The sequence below is a fragment of the Gambusia affinis genome, linkage group LG12 (genome assembly GCF_019740435.1).
Source record: "Gambusia affinis linkage group LG12, SWU_Gaff_1.0, whole genome shotgun sequence".
Taxonomy (NCBI): Eukaryota; Metazoa; Chordata; class Actinopteri; order Cyprinodontiformes; family Poeciliidae; genus Gambusia; species Gambusia affinis.
The window spans coordinates 12,228,834-12,243,979 of NC_057879.1; the positions used below are offsets into that span (position 1 = coordinate 12,228,834).

Sequence of the window (15,146 nt, forward strand, 5' to 3'; positions counted from 1 at the left end):
ATTAAAAAAAAAAAAAAAAACAAGAGTCAAAACATCTCTGTGAAGGTTGGTGACCCCTGTGCAAGACCGACAGAAGAACTGGCCCAGAGCATCACACAACCATTACTATGCTTGTTTGCAGTTATGATGTTCCTTTATGTTAAATTACATTTATGCCCTGATGTAACAGAAAGCACAGAAACTATCCAGAAAGATCCACTTTGGTCTAATTTAATCTTTACCTTAACTCAGGGAAGAGAGAGCTACAGAGCTCTAGTCATCGTTCTAGGACGTCCTGGATGAATCGTCAATGTTCTCTCAGAGTAATTTTGGTTCACCAACCACTTCAGGGAAGGATCTTTACTGTCCCTTGTTTTCTTCATTTGTTGATAGTCACACTCACTGTGGTTCATTTGAAAAATCTGAAAAAGCACTTTGTAGTTATTACCAAACAAATAGAAATCATTGACATTCTCATATGCTGTTGAACTTCTTTTGATCAGGGCATGATGTGTCATTTAGAGATTTATTTTTGTCTTCTTCATGCTGTCAAAAAAGGTCTATTTTTTGACATGATTCTGACAGTAATCAGGTTGCAGAAATTGAACGTAGTTTTCCACGTGACGTAGTTAATAAAATATAATTCATAATCTAATAATGGTGTCGTTACCTTGTTTTATAGATGTTGTTTGTTTAGATTTCCTTAACAGAGTTTATCGCTTGAAAACTGCATTTTTTATTTCAAGTTTTCATCTATATCAGGGGTGTCAAACTCATTTACATTTTGGGCCATATCAAAAACCTGAATGTTCTTAAAGGGCCGACTGTGCCAGAATATATTGATAAAACTTTTAAATTGTTAAAATATTAGTTTTAGTGTTTTTTTGTTGCTTTTTTCATCAAAATTTCAGATCCTATCGTGCCAATTTAGAAACGTTTGTAAGGATTTTTTATAATATTTGCACTGAATGATGTTAAAGGTGACTTTTTAGTACTTTATCAACTATGGACTAAAATTGACATCAACTGAGACTGCAGTCATTTAAACTTAATGTTTTTGAAAAAATGTTAGAAAATTTGCAGTAAAATCAGAAAAAAATGTGGAGATTTGTTGATTTTGTGTGAATTTTGCAGATTTGTGGAAAAACTGGAAGAACTTATTGATGTAAAAAGCTACGGCAGGCTGGATTTGGCCCCAGGGCCTTGAGTGTGACAAATGATCTATTTCATTCTTTTACTGATGATCAGAAGCATTTACAAGTGACAAAAAAAGAAAAACAAAAATGTATAAGGTGAGGAAAAGTGCATTTTAAAATCTGCTATTAACTATGTGAATTCATCCACTCTTCAACAATCTCGTGGTGAAAAGTGAGTCAGATTTTTTATGATTTTTTTTTTTTTTGAAAACTACAAAATGCCAACAAATGCCTGGGAAGACTTCCCTTAAGAACAGCAGCACTTGATTGCTGCTGCAGGGAGCTGGCGTTTCAGAGGGATGCAAAAGAACTGTGTTGTGACTCGGTTCAAACACAAATTGAGCAGAATGAGCTCTCGGCATATTTATAAAAGCATACAGCTGACCTTTTGAGTCACATGATCTGCCACATAACACCCATAAAACAAATCACTGAGGGCCAAACGATGCTTCCAGAGGACATGATGGCGGTGACGGTGCTTGAGAAGAGGGGTGATTGTATTGTGTTTTTACTGTGTAAAGCACTTTGAACTGCCTTGTTGCTGAAATGTGCCACACAAATAAACTTGACTTGATTGAAAAAGTCAGAGTGAAACACTGAGCATGCAATAGATTATTGCTGTGGGCAACAAAGAAAGGAGGACAATTAGTTTTGTGAGAAACAGGGGAGAAAAAAAAGCAAAATCGGGCATCTGTGTCTTCATCTATATAAAAGCACATAAAGGGAAAAATTTAATGACTCAAGATCAGGTGAGAGAAAAATGAACAAACATCAGAAAGACAGGATTTGTACTATAAACAATGGCAAACCTCTCATGCATGCATGAGGCTTGTGCTTTGCTCTGTGGTTACATAACCTAAGTCCAGGCGAGTTAAATCTCTCAGTAGGGTCTCTGCCACTGCACATCAGTCAGTCCCTCTGAGGCAGCTGGAAACCCAATGTAAACCACTTCTCAGTTTTAATACCTTCATATAAGCACAGAACACAAAACTGTGGCAAAGTGAAACTGAAGGAAAGCGTCGGCGCTCTGAGGGAGTAGAAATCCTCCCCTCGTTCGTGTGCAGACATATCCAGCCTCCATCCATCCACAGGGTAATGAATCCATCAAATGTTTGTACGTCCCAGTGCAGCAGTGCTGCTGAAGCCTCTCTAGTCGATATAAAAGCTGGGGCCATTTTAGACTTACATAAGCACCCTCCTTGTTGACCAGGTCAGATGTGCTCCAAACTATTTCTGAACCCACCTGCTTAGGTAGCCAGGCTGCTACACCCCTTTTGTCACCATGGAAGCCAGTTGGTAGCCATATAACATGGTGTAAACAGTTTTGTATGTGTGTGTGTGGGTGTGTTGTAAAAGGAAAAGGTAATGAGATAAGCGATAGTGTTACGGCCACATTTATAGCAACCCTCCACCACCTTCACCTCGCAGCTCCTCTAGACTAGTGGCGGCAGCAATTAGTAAACACCTGGTGGGGCTGCATTTCTGCTGAGCTCATCATGCCAACTACTTCTCAGTCCAACGTTCCTAAGAACGGTTGCAAACAACACAATGGAGAGGCCTTGTTGTGACATCGTACTCAAGTAGCTTCTTAAAGAGACAGAGGCATCAAGTTGTGAAACAAACTTTCTTTTACATTATGTTTCTAGTGTACGCTTTGCCCTTTTAAGCAGAGTTTCAGTAATTCACAACTTTGAGCTGCTTCATTTAGCTCATTAATATTGTAAGTCCATTAAATATGTATAATTTTGCTGGCTAGGGTTAGAGGGAAACGGGGAACTTCAAAGTATCTACAAGCCGACTGGTTGAGTATAATTTCAAAAAAATAGGCAAACATTTTTTCTGTTTTTACCATCACTAAACATGTGGAATTATGTAATATCTACTTGGACTTTAACTAGAACTGTGTGCTTTAGTCAGATTAAACTGATGTTGAGCTTTTCTGCAATAAACACTCCAGTTGAGTTTTAGACTCAAAACGACTCAAAGCCTATGAGCAAACACCCCCCCCCCCCCTATTCCCATGAATGACGTTAGACCAGACTTGCTTCATTTTTCTGTAGAAAAATTGCTAAGAATTTTATAGCGATATTAGGACACTGCATGTAAAACATGTATTTATTTTAAAACACTGGAAGCATCTTTATGCAAATACAAATGGCGCACACTAAGTATGCATGTACTGTTAATGTTAGAACTTTTTTTTTTTTTCTTTTTCACAGTGTACGTTTGTACATCTTGAAATAAGTTTGTATTTCTGCACATAATGTTAACAGTCAACTTGGAAAGACAGCATGAGAATAATGCGTTAATACAACACAACAACAGAACTGTAAACAGCTACTGAGTCTGTAGATTACACAGCATCGGCTTTTCAGCTGGTTATACACACGAAGCAGTTTCTAGCCTCTGAAACTGAAACAATAATATACACATAATGATTAGTAATAGGCCACAGGGTTAGTTTAAAAGGCCTTTTTGGATGGTAAGGCATTTAATTTGCACCGCGGAGCAGGAAAGGCAGCTTTGGATGTTACTGAAAACATGACAATCTCATAATTAGCAGCTTCATCTAAAGTTGCATTAAAAAAGAAAAAAGAAAGAAAGAAATCTCTGTCTGGAACAAAGCATTGTACTTCATTTAGCTCATTAATATTGTAAGCCCATTAAATATGTATAATTTTATTTTTGCGATGCCAGCTAAAAACAGTAGACCATACAGTGAGAATAGTCTGATAAACAACAGCGCTGAAGCTGACCAAACCATCATGTTCCTCCAACAAGCTAACCGTGTAAGGAAAGAGCAGCCTTCAGAAAAATCACATCTTCACGCCGAAAGTCTTAAAAATAGGCGTTAATTAGATCTCGGTGGAGTATTAAAAATAAATGATTTCTACTTTATTAATGCGATCCCCTCCCCTCCAGTCAGAAATCCTCCTCCCTGTCTGCACGCATGGCTGTGTGTGCCGTTAATGGGCTATATTTAAGCAGCAGGGGAGCACATGACCCAACACCCAGTATCGAGTGTCTCGAACAAATAACATGCAGGGTGGGGCGTTTCTTGTAGGTGGAAGCACATGTGCATAAATGCTGCTTGACAGCTGTGTGAGACGTGGCATGAAGCACCTTGAAGCTTTTGTGCTGAACATAAAACCGACACCAGCAGCAGACGAGAGGAGGACGCTGACAGACATACTGATGGAGTTTTAACACCTTCTCAACAGGCAGAATGCTGCGGCTCTCAGGTGTCGGATTGAGACGCGATGGTTTGTTTTGCAAATCGCTTAAACGTGGCAAACTCACACTGGAAGGCAAAACACTGGAGCTGGATGCGAACCTGCAGGGATTTTGTTTGTGATTACGATATGAAGTAGAACCAAGAGCAAGACCAAAACCTCTGACACATCCAGGAGGGGATTCACAACGGATCATAAATAACCATCCGCTGCTGGATGGTTACGTTTTGTAGTACTTTTACCATTTAAGAGCTTTTTGAACTTTTTCTACATCTCATTCTATTAAGATCTCAAACCTCAATTTAGTACATTTTTGAGACGCATTAACAATATGTCAGTGCTAAATTAGTAATTTTAAAAACAATGGTATCCCTGAAATGATTTTTTTTATCTAATGCCAGTATCTCATGTTACACCAGCTTGCTCCTTTCAGTTGAAAAAATGTATGGAAAACACTGAAATGTTTCCATCAGGAAGAAAAAAAATTAATCCTCAAAAGGCTGCTTGTTTTTTCAGCTGTGGCTTGTTCACTTTTTACTAAACCTAACCTAAAACTACGCTTAAGGCAACCATTTGATTTATGGCTAGACCGATACAGTTGAGTTGTGTGAACAAAAATACAATCCTAAAATTAAATTTGACAAAAATCAGTCCTGATCACAATCAAATGAATTTGCAGAAATATTTCTATTGCAGCAACAGCATGTATAAAGGTTTACAAAAGCTAAAACATTAAAAATACTAAAAACTGAGATAAAAGTGTGTTTAAAATTATTTTCAACACTGAAAGTAATAAATCTGTCACTTCTCTTCTGCTTCTGTAGGATAAGACATAAAATATTCCTGAGATCAACGTCCACATTTCAGCAACATCATAAGTTAATATTGCACAGGAAGTCATTATTCTCTTCATCTTGAGGGGTGGGACAGCTGGCGGGTTGGGATTTGGGTTCCTCCAGAAGCCTCTGTTCCAGAGCCGCATCTTCTGGGCTGAGCTGCTCTCCTTTGGTCATTACGTACACAAAATACTCAAAGCCCTCGCCGTAACTGTCATGTCTGACTGACCAGTTGTACACGGTCCGCGCGTAGAGACGTTTCCTGAAGAAGGGCTGCGCGAACGTAATGGAGACGAAGCAGCCTCCGGGTTTCAAGCACCGACTTATCTAAGAGAAGAACCAAGAAAGGGGAGGAAAAAACATAGAAGACAGATTAGTTCATGGAAATTCTGTTCCACAAGGTTGAGATCATAGTCATCCACTTGGTGCAGAATTATAAAACCTCTGAGGAAAGCTGCAAATATTCTTAATATCATTGTGGACCTGCAGTGCTTTTAAAAATATGCCCTCAGTCAGGATAAACCATTGGCTTGTTGCTCAGTGAGGCTGTGTGAGAAACAAGCCTCATCCAGAACTGACTCATTTACCTACTTGCTCCTTTGCTTAAAATTAAATCAGCACGCTGCATCCACAACATCTACCAAATGTCAAATTATTTTAATCTCTAACCTCTTAAAGCAGGTACATGTCCAATGTAGCCGTCTTAATTTGAGGTACAAACAGGTCACCCTGATGAGACACTGATCCGCTGCTTAGACATGCAGACAATTAACTTGCTGTGCGAACACAAAAACACTGCTGTGTTTATACTTCTTGAAGGAACTCCAGAGCTAAAAACAGGATTACAGTATACAGACACACTCACACATTCACACACAGAGTTTAAGCACTGACAGATACAAAGATTTAGTCAGACTTTGGCACCATGTGTCTCCAGAGACAGAGTGTGAGTGGGAGTGAGGGGACAGGACATGAAGAACACTGAGCCGAGCGCAACAAAGTTTTTATATTCCATAAACGTTTTTTTCTCATTAACTCTTCCTAATACCCACACAAACATATCAGAATATTACACGGAGTTGCTCTAAACAAACATTGAGTTACAGAAAACTAACAGTGTCAGAAACTGCCAGGGTGCAGAGCAAGCTGTGGAAGTATTCCATGGATCATAGATGAAGAAAAATAAAACTTGGTCTAAAATGTAACAGTGAGGAGCAGCAACCATCCCCCAGAACATTTCTTGCTCCTTTATTCAAAGACATGATCTCTTTGATGGTGAGAGGATGAGACGGGAGAGGTGATCTGCAGTATTGCTGCGCAGCACAGATCAATCGACCATAAGGTTCTGTTTGTAGTTGTTCCTAATCTAGGATGTGATGGCTTAGGTTAGCATGCTCTCTATGGCCCTAGAATTAAAAAAAAGACTTTGTGTAACCAAACTTCCTCTGCTGCTGCCTCAAACGGTGCAGGTGCTTTTTTGTTTCGGTTTTGATGATTTCAATAAATGTACAGTAAAGTCCTCAGAGATAACAACAGCCAGGTATTTGACGGTAGTCATCCTCTCTACCACAACCCTGCTGATGTCGAGATGCGTGTAGAAAAACTGTCGCTCTCTGCTAAAGTTCACCACCAGCTCCTGAGTTTTGCCAACGTTCAATTTGGCGATAAATGTTCTGACTTAATGATGACATATCCTTCATTTCTTTCAGATTCAGTGTCTCATAATTTTTTTAAGATATGAAACTTCACAGGTGTGTCATCATCAGCAAATCTGATGAGGAGTTGGTCAAAAGTGTACAAGGTATACAGCAGCAGACCAAGTACATACCCTTGTGGGACTCCAGTGATGACGTTCATAGAGTTGAGGATTCAGCCGCCAGCGTTGGAGAGCTTGTTACGAGCCTTGCAGGAATAGAAAATCCTCAAACTGTTTTTCACTAAGGACAATTTAAATAATTTCTAAACTTTTTTACTAAGCTTTTTCATTACCATTACTACATTTAAATTTGAAAAAGGACTGCCTTATCTCTGGACGCTGGCGCAAAGATGAGCTAGAGGCTTTTGACAAACCAGTAAAAAAATTGAATTTGGAAATAAAAGCCTGTAATATTAGTGCATGTTTCAGTGCAAATGAAAACTACTGCCAACATGACATGGCGAAGGAGAGCAAATTAAGAATTTAACTCAACAGGCAACAGGTCGTACACATCTGGTCCAGGCTGGAACAACAAACAACCTGCAGTGGTTTAAATGGTGATTATTTTTACTGGTCATCCTGGAGTCCTTTTTTGGGACAGCATATAGATTTACTATGTTTACAATTTGCCATCACTTTGGAATTTGAATTTGAGCTTCGTCTGAAAATTGAAAACCTCACAACCAAACATCAATAACAAATAACTATTAAGGGTTTTTTTTTTTTTCCAACTTCTGTGAGATCTTCATGGCGAAGCTGCGAGGCCAGAATGACGAGGCGGAGCGTTTTTCTACAGAGAGATGCTGTGAAGTAGACCAGCTTCAACATCACCATGCTGAATGTGTCTCTGCAGTGAAGAGTCACTCTGAAATGAGCACATGTATTCTGCTCTTCTTGAGTGATTCATATCCACCAGCAAGAAGGCCGAACATAAATTATTTACCTTCCGCTGCGACATGGAAGTACTGCAAGAGGAAGGCTGGATAAGGTTTGGATAAGATGTAAGACAAATTAAATTACACAGAAACAGGGGAACTATGAGCCATCTATCTTAATCAATTTCTTTCAATGAGAAAATCAAGGTTGATCATAACACAACTGAAGCGACGGCAGAGATATGCATGTTTTAAACATCATATAGTCCACGGCTTATAATCACAAAACCAAACATTTTCTCAAATTTGAAGGAATTTAGGTACAAAGTAAAAATGGCTGCAGCATTTAAACAAATCTTCATTGAATCAGGAAATTTTAAAGAAAGCTGAAGCACATAATCCTGACTCCAGTCATCATTCATAAATCTGATCTGTTTGTCAGGGCTCCATACCGCGGCGTTAGTGAACTAATGTCACTGGAACTGACCAACACACTGGACCATGGAAAGCAAATCAGCTCAAACCACTGTTAACACTACTGGGTTAATGACGTAACTGCAGTGCTAGCATCTCAGCTACTGACAGCAGACAGCTCATAACCAACATTTCTATATGGTGGCAGCATCATGCTTTTCCTTAATAGGGCAATGATGCCAGTCAGTCTGATAGGAAGATGGATTGAGCTGATTACATGACCACCCTGGAAGAAATCCTTCTTGAAATGGAGGATCACTTTCCAGTAGGAGAACATCAAACATGCAACCAACTCAAGTGTTATCAAAGTTCAAGCTTGAGTCCAATTGAGAATGTATGGCAAAATTGGAAAATAAAAGTATTTTTTGGTCAGTGCATGCATGAATGCTCCATACATTTCTGTAGTTAGAAATATAGGGACAGATGCTACATCAAACCCAAACACTAAAACCCATCCAGTTTTCAATCCTGCCGCTTTAATCAGATATCTGCAACGTGATCTAAAGTGAGTCACAGGGCTCTTCCCAGACCACAGAGGAAACTACGTTGTGAATGCTTAATGAAATCCCAACACACACAGAAGCATAAACACACAAAGGCACACCCATACGCAGCTTTCTGACCTTTGCTGAATTATTCAGCGTGGTGTCGGAAGCCTGTGTCGAAGTGACCTCACCTGTCTTGGGTATAACACAACAAAGAGGAAACACAAGATCTGGTGTTAAGTTTCACATCAGAAATCCCTGGTGATCTAATTAACTCTCTGCTCTTAAGGGAAGTTTGAGAGACTATTTTTTTTAACTTTGTTGTCTCCCTCAGCAAGGAGACCAGGAGCAGAAGTCAGTCTTCCTGAAGCTTTATTATACTAGCAAACTGTAAGCACATATGGAAATTCCTGCTGCATAACCTATAGCTCTAAGGACAGCATTGTCCTTTAGGTCATGACCCCCACAGGTTAAATCCTGTTCAGCTTAGAGATAAATAATTGAACACTGAATATTATAGTATTTCAATGTCAAGTTGTAGCTGCTGACCACAAAGAAGCCAAGAATGTTGTCAAAAGTGGTCAACAATTGACAATGTGACAATAATCACTTAAGATGAAAGTAGTACTCACAATGTATCCAGACTTCAAGCTAATGAGAGCAATAGCTTGGGCACCAAACTACCCAGCAAATGGTTCAATATTTTTGTCTTTTTTTTTTTTTGCATCAAAATCAAATAAATAATCAATAAACAAAAGTTAAACAAAACATAATTAACATTCAGTATGGCAGATTAAGTTAGCAGTAATATGAATAACTGCGATGTTTAAGTTTTCAATAAAAACAAACCGATCTTGTTATACAATTTCAGTACTTCGTAGTTTTCTATTTTCACTCAAGGTTATGATACATAAAAAAATCTTACATCAGTCCTATGCCTAGCTCTTAGCAGGATTATTACTTTATGAGATCGGTAGCAAAAATATACAAAAAGGTTTTTAAATTGGAGAGTTACAGATTTTAATGATATATAAACTAGTAACAGAAGCTGATGAATTTATTTTATTAATAATGTTTTTTAAGGTTTTTTTAACCACTTCTTTATAGTTCTTTTTTTCAATAAAACTGTCAAAAATAGATTATTGTTGTAATATTTTAAAATCTAAGGTAGTTTGTACATGAGGCTAAAAGCTAAATTGAGAAAATTAGATGAACTCACATCAACTTTTTTGATCTCAGCTCTGTATATGCAAGCTTATTGTCCCTGATTGACCTTTCTGCATCACTCAGAGACAAGATAAGGCATCCAAGGAGACTGACATTTCGTCTACTCGGCAGGCACCATTTCTCCAGATCTTTGTCGTTATTTCACCATTTCATCGCTTAGACTTTCAGTTCACGGAGGAGCACAGCATTACAGTTTTATCCTCTCGTCTTTCATCAGTTTCTACTTTGAGCTAACGTTTGCCTGAAGAAACAGTTTGGGACATGAGAGATCACTGATTGTCCATGGTGGCCATGTGAGGACACACACATGGTGGCCACAACGGTGTCGTTTGACTCCGTCTAACCGTTGAGTTACGTAATCTGGGTTCACCTTAGATTACAAAGGTAAACCTGTAATCTAAGACTGTAATCACTGTCATCATCTGAAATCCTTGAGATGTAGAAAACTTTTTTCTCAGGAGTGCGTTAAACTTTCACATGACTGGAACAAGACAAACTTGGTTGACGCTAATGTTTTTGTACATTAACTTTGTAGTGCATGACAGAAAGTGGCGCGAAAAACACCAAAGCAGAAACTGGTCTGCGGTCTTGATTTCTCGCTCCATAAATTTAAAAGAACTGCTGTATCAAACTACTTCTAACGACTGGATTGAAAAATGATTGTTGGCCGACTGTTTTGATCCAACCTGATGATGAGAGCTGAAGTTTGTAGGAGGACGAAATGTGAGGAACGGCGAGGTGTGCTTGGCACTTTGTTAGAATGCAGTGGGTGAGGCGGAGCGGAGAACTGTATTTGGACAGCAGGCCTGTGCAAACCACAGATACCGACTCTTTCAGAGATACTGTACACCCACAGAGACAAACACACACACACACACACACAACGCAATGCACTCTCAGTGCATTGCGTTGTGTGTGTGTGTGCATTATACATTACATTATACATTGGTTTCATGCATGAATGCTGCTTTTAAGTGTGCACGAGTGCACAAATACTTCAAGTGGGGTGAAGAGAGAAAGAAAAATGAAGGGAGGATGTGTACTTTTTATTTAGGTCATGATTTCATATATTTTTGAAACTCTCTCCCTCATTTTCCCAAACTTGTTTACTGGTGTGATCTGACGCTGCCTCCTCGGAAACCCCTCCCATTCTCTCTCTGTAGGAATGAACATCTTAAATCAAATGCCTCCCTTCCTTTCCATATCACCTCACCCATTAGCCTGCAGCCAAGCATGTGGATGGCAAAAAAACGTGTAAATGTCTGGAGGAGACAGAGAAGCGATGAGGCAGTGGGTGAGAGGAGCATGGAGAAACAAGAGGAGTGAAAATTTATGAGAAGAGGTGGAGCGGCCGGGGGGAGGCTTATCGCAGGTCCCCTAACAAAGGAAATCTGCTCTTCTTCTTCTCTCCAGGAGAGCTACAGCCTGCTTTGTTTCATCCGTTCCTCCATCCTTGTTTCATCCCTCTCCTTCAATTCTTTCTTCCTGTAGTGCTGTGCCTTCCAAGAACCAAATATGAAAATGCTCTTAGGCACCTTCTGCCCAAAAACAAGAAAGAAATTGTGCACACCATTACATATAAATTATTGCTAATTTGTTGCTTATTTTTCTATTTTCTGCACAAAATATGTATAAAAAATACACTTTTAGAGAGAGCAGAACAAATCTTCACACATTTGAGTAAACCTGTGACAGGTGCAAAACAGAGCCATACTCCCCTTGGAGGACTTAAACAGCTCAGAGCGATGATGAAAAGTATGCAGAACGTGCGTGTGCTATGTTTCCTGTTTTCCCCTCCCACTCCCAGCCTCTTCCCTTTCTTTTCCACCCACCTTTCCTCCCGTGATTTCCCCTCTTCTTATCCCTTCTCTTCCACCAACTGACTGCACAGATGAATTATACATCAGAGAGCTTCACTTCCTTTCTCCTCACCCTTCCATCGCTAAGACAAAACTGCTTGTTTGCGCTCGAATACGTGGCCAGGCATAAAGCCGTCTTAAAAGGGCGAACGGTTATTTTTAGGCTTAACAGCCTCTCTTAACTCTGGCCTCAGCCGAGTTTTAGAGCAAACTGTGTGGGCTTGCATGAAGACAGCGTCAATCTGCCTTTCGATTAGGCACACCTTTCCTTCTTGGGTTGCCATGGAGAGAGAAAAATAAAAGTTTTGCATTGGTAACACAAAAATATGTAGGTCAGAAGTGGACACTGCTCGAAAGCAGCAAAAAAGTGAAACTTTTATTGAAGAGTTCAGCTAACAAGCAACTAGGAAACGTGACAACAGAACACACATGAAGTATAATCTGGAGATGCATCGTGGAAAGACTATTTCTAAAAAATATCCAAGACTGACAAGCACATCAGAAAGCTTCCGCTTTGGCCCAGCATGTTTGGGCCAATGTTGAACAATTGAAGCGTGGTCACGTTTCCACTTTCGCACCGACACTCCGGGGACGGCAGGACACACCGAGCTGAGCTCCTGTGAAACCCATCCTGCTGCAGCATACGTCAGGGTGTTTAGTCACGTGTGTGGTTTATGTCAGCGATCAGGGCAGATAGGAAATACTATTACGAGTTCACAAATGGGGGAGGACGTAATGATTGACAAGCTTGAAAGTCTCATTTAATTTTTCATGTTATGGCAAGCCAAAAAAAATAAAAAATAACAGAAGAGGTTTGGGGGACATCCTTCAGCTTCATTGGATCAGAAACAATCAGGGGAAATCAGTGTTTGGGTCTAAAAGAACGTTCTTCCTTTTAGCATCGTTCAGTTGCTCCTCAAAGCTGTCCTTCCTACTCTGGAGCTACAAAAAAACAGCTTCTGAAAATTGTGCATTTGGAGCTTTTTTCCGAATAAACAAATACATCCACAAAATTCTGACCAATCACACACCCACACACATCATAACTCCCTACCTGATGCCACTTGAACCGTTTCTTTGTTATTGCTGAATGAGGAACATTAACTGAGGCAAGTGAGTCCTACAATGCTTCAGATGTTCTTATTAGACCTCATGGATGAGTTCTCGATGAACTCTTGGGAATAATTTTAGACGGTCGTCCAATCCAGGGAGGATCATCCCAGACCCTTACTTTCTCATTTCAGTAATATTGACTCTCACTATGGCATGGTCGAGTGCCAAACCTTCAGAAATGTTTCTTTTTCATCTTGATTTTGTATAGATCGAGGCGTAATGATTTGACAACAGCCTTTGTTTTTCTTGTTGATTTGTTTACATTTCTATAGGTTGGGACATGATGTGTAGCTGAGATCGTTTAGCCTACTTTATGTTGTCAGACAGGATCTATTGAAGTCATTTATTGATTCTACTGCTCTGACAGTAATTATGTCTAAGCATAGCAAATGAAAATGAACCAAAAATGAGAGCATAACTCATAATTTAACAAGGTGGAGAATTATTTCACATATGGTCTGGTTGGTCATGAAAACCAACCAATATCTTCCCTTATTATAAATCATCTGTTTAAAATTGATTTTTGTATTTATATGGGCTATCTTAGTCTGGCATTTAAATTAGTTTGATGATCTGAAAGATTTAAGTGTAACAAAAAAGCAGACAACCGTTAGGGGCACATACTCTTTTTTTTTTTACAGCTCTGCAGCTCTAAACTGGGTCATGGCTGATGCACTCACAAAGCGTCTATTCAGATGAAAGCTCACGTGAGCTGGTTATCTCCCCTTAAAATGGGGGAAACTCTTGTCTTCAGGCTAATTTTGGACAACAGACTGTGGGATGTAAAATCGTGGTGTGTACTTTGGGTTCCTTGCTGAAGCAATAAGCATCTTCATATTCAGCTATCACGTTCTCCACTCATGGCAGTCTGGCCTCCGAGGCTAAAATTAAAACCTTTTTCATCATAAATAGCTACCTCTTTTGCATTTATCTAATCATTCTTATATTCCTCTCCTCATGTCTTTCTGCACAGGGGGATCAGAAAGAGGTTTGCTTTAATTACTTGACTACTTTTCTCACCGTCCGAGAAAGATGAAGGTGCATTTCAGACGCCTACACGTGTCCACTGTCATTCTTTCCAACTCACTTTTTATGCATTTGTTCCCTGGTATGGGTGTGTTTGCGTGTGAGAGAGATTAATTTCCTCAGGAACTGCTTTAAACATTCAGCTGCGGTCAAATAGGCTGAATTAATTAAGCAGTGTTTGCTATTTTTGGAAAAAAGAATGTTGCAGACTTTGAAAAAAAAAAAAAACCTTGTCATGGTGGGAATACACGAAGTCAGCGAATGTGTAATTAATAAACTCATCTGCCTTTCAAAGTAGTTGGGGGGGGAAAAAAAGTTAAGCTCTGAGGAAAAGGAGCTGTGAAGAAACTGGAGCAAAACGTGAGCGGCTGGTTCACTGACACGTTTTGCTCAAAAAGGAAGCAGAGAGATGAAACAGGGTGTTTCCCTCTGTTCTCGCTTCTTCTCTTTCATATTCTCTGCATCTCTGTTCCTAACTCTATAAATTCAATGTGGCCCAAATTGATAGACTTGGTTAGCAATTAATGCATTCTAGAGTGATTTTTTCAGGTCAGTTAATACCTAAGATTGGCATCTGTAATATAGTAGGATTACTTGTTTTCTAATACTGAAATAAACTTGTGCTGCCTGCACAAGCTAATACTTTTTAAATATTAGCCAATGTTATACTTTACATGATCTTTCCATATTTATGTTAATAATCAACCACAAACTTCAACGTATTGTAGAAGGTGAATATGATAGACCAAAACAAATTTAATACATAAGTATGAAGGCAAAAAAAAAAAGAAAAGTGTGGCATGCATACGTGTCTGAGGCAGTCCCAGCGACAACTCCCCTTTCAATCTGGTATTTCTAAATAAAGCACGGGGAAGTTTTGTGGCTACAACAGTCATCTATTGCATACTTTAATCTCTGTGGTCAGTGAAGTCCTTAGACGTTTGTTAGAGAACATTATAGTGAAGGAACACAGCAGACAGGTCAGGGATAAAGATCTGGAGAAGCTTAGGCCTGGGAGACGTTATAAACATTTCACAGATGTTAAAGATGCAGTCAGGAAGCCCATGTTATGAAAGCATGTTTTGTGTCTAACTGTCTGTAATTAAAGAAATATGGAGTGATTCAATAGGACAACACGCCAATGCAG

The 15,146-nt window shown here is 39.4% G+C and overlaps 1 protein-coding gene across 1 annotated transcript in view; it reads right to left on the reverse strand.

Moving 5' to 3' along the window:
- Window positions 1–3,221: 3,221 nt before the first annotated feature.
- ece2a (endothelin converting enzyme 2a) overlaps window positions 3,222–15,146 on the reverse strand; it is a 77,950-nt gene continuing 66,025 nt past the window's right edge. Inside the window, exon 4 of the mRNA XM_044135366.1 lies at window positions 3,222–5,571. Within this exon, the coding sequence (XP_043991301.1) occupies window positions 5,281–5,571 (291 nt within the window). The 3' untranslated portion in view covers window positions 3,222–5,280. The remainder of the gene's footprint in view (window positions 5,572–15,146) is intronic.